At 35.6% G+C, this 5742-nt stretch overlaps 1 protein-coding gene across 1 annotated transcript; it reads left to right on the top strand.

Annotated features, from left to right (window-relative positions):
- The first annotated feature begins 4075 nt into the window (after positions 1 to 4075).
- On the top strand, positions 4076 to 5378 carry LOC109169398. The gene is made up of 2 exons (XM_019318280.1): positions 4076 to 4505; positions 4639 to 5378. The coding sequence occupies exons 1-2, from the start codon at positions 4076 to 4078 to the stop codon at positions 5376 to 5378; spliced, it is 1170 nt and encodes a 389-aa protein (XP_019173825.1).
- Positions 5379 to 5742: the final 364 nt, after the last annotated feature.

Raw genomic sequence — 5742 nt, 5'->3', positions numbered from 1 at the left:
TTATTCCTAGCTAATAATTTACTGATTTGTTATGAATTTATGCGTCTTGTACTCTTGTGTAGTGAAATTTTGTACCTATAAACACAATTATTTTTTTTTACCTAAATTAGATTTGAAAAATAAGTAAATATTAACATTTGTATGTGTCTTGTGTTGTGATTTTTTGTGTCTTATGTTATAAAATTTTATATCTTACGAGTATGAATTTTGTACCTCATCAATTTCGTTTAGGGTCCATAATGCTATATGGATCCTGGTCCATGATATAAATTGCCAAGAAAGAAAACAAATTATTGTGTGGACCATGGTCCACATAATTGTGTAGACTATGGTCCACATAGTTGTGTGGACCATGAATGCAATATACATTTTTAATATACTAAAAGTATATTATTTGTGTACCGAATTTACATTATTTGATAATATATAAAAAATCATATACTTTCAAATAATGTACTTTATGTATACAAATAATGTACTTTTAGTATATTAAAAATATACTTTTTATTTATGGTTCACAGAAATGTGTGGACTATGGTCCATAGAATAATGACTAAAGAAAGAACATATGTGTTTATAAGACCATAAATTAGATTAGTTAATTGATTGGCAAATTATATCGTGCACTGCGGTGCATAATCGATTATGCACCGCGCATCAAAACGACGTCGTTTTGTTAAATGAAAATAAACGGCATTCGTTTTTCGTCGTTCCGCACCCTTCTGCAAAAAGTAACTCTGTTATTCAGTTTCATTTCGTATACACTGCAGTTTCGGTTCAACACAACTACAGTTTCATTTTGATATAACTACAGTTTCATTCGATATTTATAGACTCAAATATGTGAAAATGTTATTTAATTTTATTTTATATACACTATAGTTTCATTAAAACACAACTACATGATCATTTTGATATAATTACAGCTTCATTGTATAATATACACTCAAATATGTGAAATGTTATTCAGTTTCATTTTATATACATTGCGGTTTCATTTCATTACAACTACAGTATCATTTTGATATAACTGCAGTGTCGGTTTAGATATACTGTAGTGTCAGTTGGTATTTAATACACCAAACAAGCGGACTCCGTTAACGGTAACGGCGGGCAGTTTCTTTACTTAAAGAAACGGCGCCGTTTTTGACCGGGGTGCATGTGCACCGCGGTCTATGATATAACGACTGTAATTGATTGAATTCAATCTTTTGATATGGTTTGACCCATGTACATTATAGGGCAATCGTTATACCCTACACCACGGCGCGCGTAGCACTGTGCGCCGCATGCCTTCCAAAACGACGTCGTTTTGGGAGACGCGGTAGGAAGTTGCTGTGATTATGTATATTTGTTCATACAATTATGTATATTTGTTCATACAATTATGTACATTTTTTTATACAATTATGTACATTCTTTTTATACAATTATGTACATTCTTTTTATACAATTATGTACATCCGAATCAGGAAATTTTTGTGTATTATGTTAAGAGTTGATGTGTATTATGTTAAGAGTTGATGTGTATTATGTTAAAAGGTTATGTTTATTATGTATTATGTTAGATTATGTGTATTATCTTTTAAAAAACAGTATGTATATTTTGTTATACAATTATGTACATTCATGTATAAGATTATGTACATTTTTGAACATGCGATTTTTTTTAAGGAAAATTAACCGCCAAACACTGGGTAGCGAAATTTAAAAAAAAAAAAATCTGAAACGACGTCGTTTTGCATCTGGGCGCACAGTGCAACACGCGCTGTGGTGCAGGATATAAATTGCCTTAAGCGGCAATTTATATCCTGCACCACGGCGCGCGTTGCATTGTGCGCCCAGATGCCAAACGATGTCGTTTCAATTTTTTTTTTTTTTTTTTTTTGAAATTCCCGGCCCAGTGTTTGGCAGTTAATTTTTTTTTTTTTTTAAAAAAAAAAAACCCATGTTCAAAAATGTACATAATGTTATACTAGAATACACATAATTGTATACATGAATGTACATGATTATATAACAAAATATACATACTCTTTTTTAAAAGATAATACACATAATCTAACATAATACATAATAAACATAAACCTTTAACATAATACACATCAACTCTTAACATAATACACAAAAATTTCCTGATTCGGATGTACATAATTGTATAAATAATGTACATAATTGTATGAACAAATATACATAATTATATGAACAAATATACATAATCACAGTAACTTCCTACCGCGCCTCCCAAAACAACGTCGTTTTGGGAGGCGCGTGGCGCACAGTGCTACGCGCGCCGTGATGTAGGGTATAACGATTGAACTTTGTGGTAAGGTTTTGGAATATTAGTTTTGTCTTTTGATTGTACGGATTAATTTGTTTTCTTTCCTTTTTCTTGAAGAAAGGCCAAAAGCAATTAAGAAGAAAGTGATGAAAGCTTTAGATATGTATACCTATCACCTATAGATTATCTACAGCAACTAAAAGTGATATAGTAGAAGTATATATAAATGTAAAAAAGCTTAAAGCCAAGACATCAAAGTAAACGAATGTAATCTTTATATGGCAACAGAGATGAAGAATTGTTGAGATCTAGTGGAAACACTTTGATGCACTATTGAAATGAGCTTCAACTCATTAGGTGTGTATGAGATGGTGTGAGTCTTTTTTGATTTAACCAGAGATTTTCAGTTTGAGTCCTGAGAAACCGTTGTCTTAAACTTATGATAGAGTGTTTTACCATCTTTTTAGGTATTATCTGGATGGCACAAACAAGATTAGTCTCAGTCAAGGTTGCAAAACTCGGCCGCCTAGGCGCTAGGCGGCACCGAGCCTTGCCGTTTTAGCCTAAAGGCGGCCAAATTCGGCCGAGTCAATCGATTTCGTCCGATTTCGTTCGATTTTGACCGTTTTTGACCGATTTTGATCAATTTTGTTCAATTTTGACCGATGTCGTCTTTCATTAATTATTGATTTTAATATTATTATGACGTTATGACTTATAAATTATCATTATTTCATTTATTTAGATGTGTTATTTGATTGAATGTTAAAAAAACCTCATTAAAATTGTCAAACTACAAGTCTGTAACTATTTTTTTTTTTATGCCCGCCTAGTGCCGCTTAGATTCCACCTAGGCGCCGCCTGGACCGCCTAGGCGCTAGGCTCTCCCGGCCGCCCAACTAGCGCCTAGCGCCTACTGCAACCATGGTCTCAGTATATGAATTCATAAAATGAAATGACAAGGATCCACTAGGGAAATGAAGCAACTGGCGAGAGACTTTTTCTGTCGTTTTTCTTCCTCTAAAGCATAACGCAAGTTTTCCCAAATCACAAAACAAACAAATTCCATTGTTACTTTTATTATTTGGCAATTCAACCTAGAGAAGAACATAGTAGTTTACAATGAGATCAAGCAATGAAAATAATATCAATTCATGTCTATTAAAGAATGTTTGATGAGATATGAGAAACTATCTGGACAGGTTGTGAATTATAACAAGTCAAATATATGCTTTAGCCGTAATACCCAACACATGGTCAGAACACAGGTGGCGAACTGTCTTGAGGTAGTGCAAGCAAGTAATTTTGAGAAATATCTGGGCCTCCCATCGTTTGGGCAGAAATAAAAGAGCAGTTTTTTCCTATGTGGAGGAAAAAATCAGGCAGAGGATTGGATCGTGGAACACAAAATTATTGTCTCAGGCTGGTAAAGAAGTTTTATTGAAAAGTGTGGCTCAATCTATGCCAACATTTTCAATGAGTGTTTTTTTGTTACCTGAAACAGTTTGTCAATCCATTGAGAGGGTCATGAATAGATACTGGTGGGGAAGTGGCAGAGATAAGGGGATTCGCTGGAAAGCATGGGATAAGTTATGTATCCCCAAGAAGTTTGGTGGTTTGGGTTTCAAGGAGTTGAGGGCTTTTAACTTAGCTATGCTGGGCAAGCAAGCATGACATTTTTTGACAAACCCAGAGTCTCTGGTGGCAAGAATATATAAAGCCAGGTATTACCCCACTTCTAGTTTTGTTGATGCTACTATTGGTAATTGCCCAAGTTTTTGTTGGAGAAGTATTATGGCAGCACATCCAATAGTGGTAGCTGGGATAAGACGCAGGATTGGAAATGGGGAGACAACTCTTATTTGGGGACACCCATGGCTCCAGGATAATCCAAGTCCCTTGGTACAAACAATTATGCCTGAGGAGTTAAGAGAGGCACGAGTAGCAGATTTGATTGACCCACAAACACAAACATGGGATCCACATATTTTATCTAATTTATTTATCCCAGAGGATGTGAGCAGAATAGTTATGATTCCTGTTAGCCCTGGTTATGATGACTCATGGTACTGGATAGGTGACCCAAAAGGTATTTATTCAGTAAAGAACGCCTACAGGCGTATTGTTGGTGATTATGAGAATAACCCAGGTGATTTTGATAAATGGGTTAAGATGTGGAAATTGAAAGTACAACCAAAATGGAAGACTTTTTTTGTGGAGAGCAGTATGTGATATTTTACCCACTACCACAAATCTAATTAAAAAGAGGGTGGAGATTGACCCGACATGCCCTATGTGCAGATTTAATAATGAAGATGTGTTGCATGCATTAGTTTATTGTGAATATTCTGTATTAGTTTGGAATATAACACAATTACCTATCACGAATATTATTACAGATTCATTTGCGGAATGGTTAACCGGGGCTATGTCAATTCTAACAGAGGAACAAACACAACTGATGGTTGGTGTTCTATACAATATTTGGAGAAACCGCAATTCGGCAGTGTGGGAAGGGGCCATGACACGGCCGCAGGCTGTGGTGAAGGGGGCGGCAACCTTGATGAATGCTTATGGTGCGATACACGGCCGTACGGCAAGAGATGGTTTACGGGCACAATCCGAACCGGTGTTGCCCGGCAATCACATGAGATGCTATATAGATGCGGGGTTTCGGCAGGAAACCGGGGAGGCTACGTATGGAATTGTGTTATTGGAGCCCGGTGGCTCGTTTGTGGTAGCCAAGAATGGAAGATCACCTGTTTGTTTCTCACCACTCATGGCGGAGGCTATGGCTTTTAAAGAGGCACTGTCCTGGTTAGTAGAAAGGAGTATTAATTCAGCCGATCTGCTCACGGATTGTATGGTTCTGCGAACCGCTATACATCACCAAACTACACCCGTTCACTCGTACGCTGGGTTAGCAATTGATCAGTGCAAGACAATGATGTCTTTATTTAGTTTTGTTTTATTAAGCTATGTGCCTAGACAGTTTAATTTACATGTGCATACTTTAGCTTCATTAGCTTTTACTCAGGAGCATTCTATGTATTGGGATTCTATCCCTCCTGACGCTATTATAGCTTTCATCAGTTAATACAATCGACAGATTGATTTTTTCAAAAAAAAAGATCAGAAGCCGCAAGATTAACTATTCCGAGTTGTGAATGAGAATTAAAGAGAGACCAACCTTAGTTTCAACTTTCGAGATCACAAACATGAAGTACCCAATCTCTCTTTCTTTGGATGTTTCCAGAAATATTATTTAAAGTCACAAAAGAAGAATAACAACTTTCTAACATAATTGATTTCAAAATTTTAATATTTGCAAAAGTAATCAGAACTTTTTTTTTTCAAGTCCAAAGTCTCAAGACTAGGAGCTCCAAATCGGGAAAATGACTAACATTTATGGTTGCAGTATATTTTAGCAAACAAATAATTACTCAGAGTATCGGGTTATC

This window comes from Ipomoea nil, unplaced genomic scaffold, assembly GCF_001879475.1.
Source record: "Ipomoea nil cultivar Tokyo-kokei standard unplaced genomic scaffold, Asagao_1.1 scaffold3314, whole genome shotgun sequence".
Lineage (NCBI taxonomy): Eukaryota > Viridiplantae > Streptophyta > Magnoliopsida > Solanales > Convolvulaceae > Ipomoea > Ipomoea nil.
This window is presented reverse-complemented; position numbering and strand designations above follow the sequence as displayed.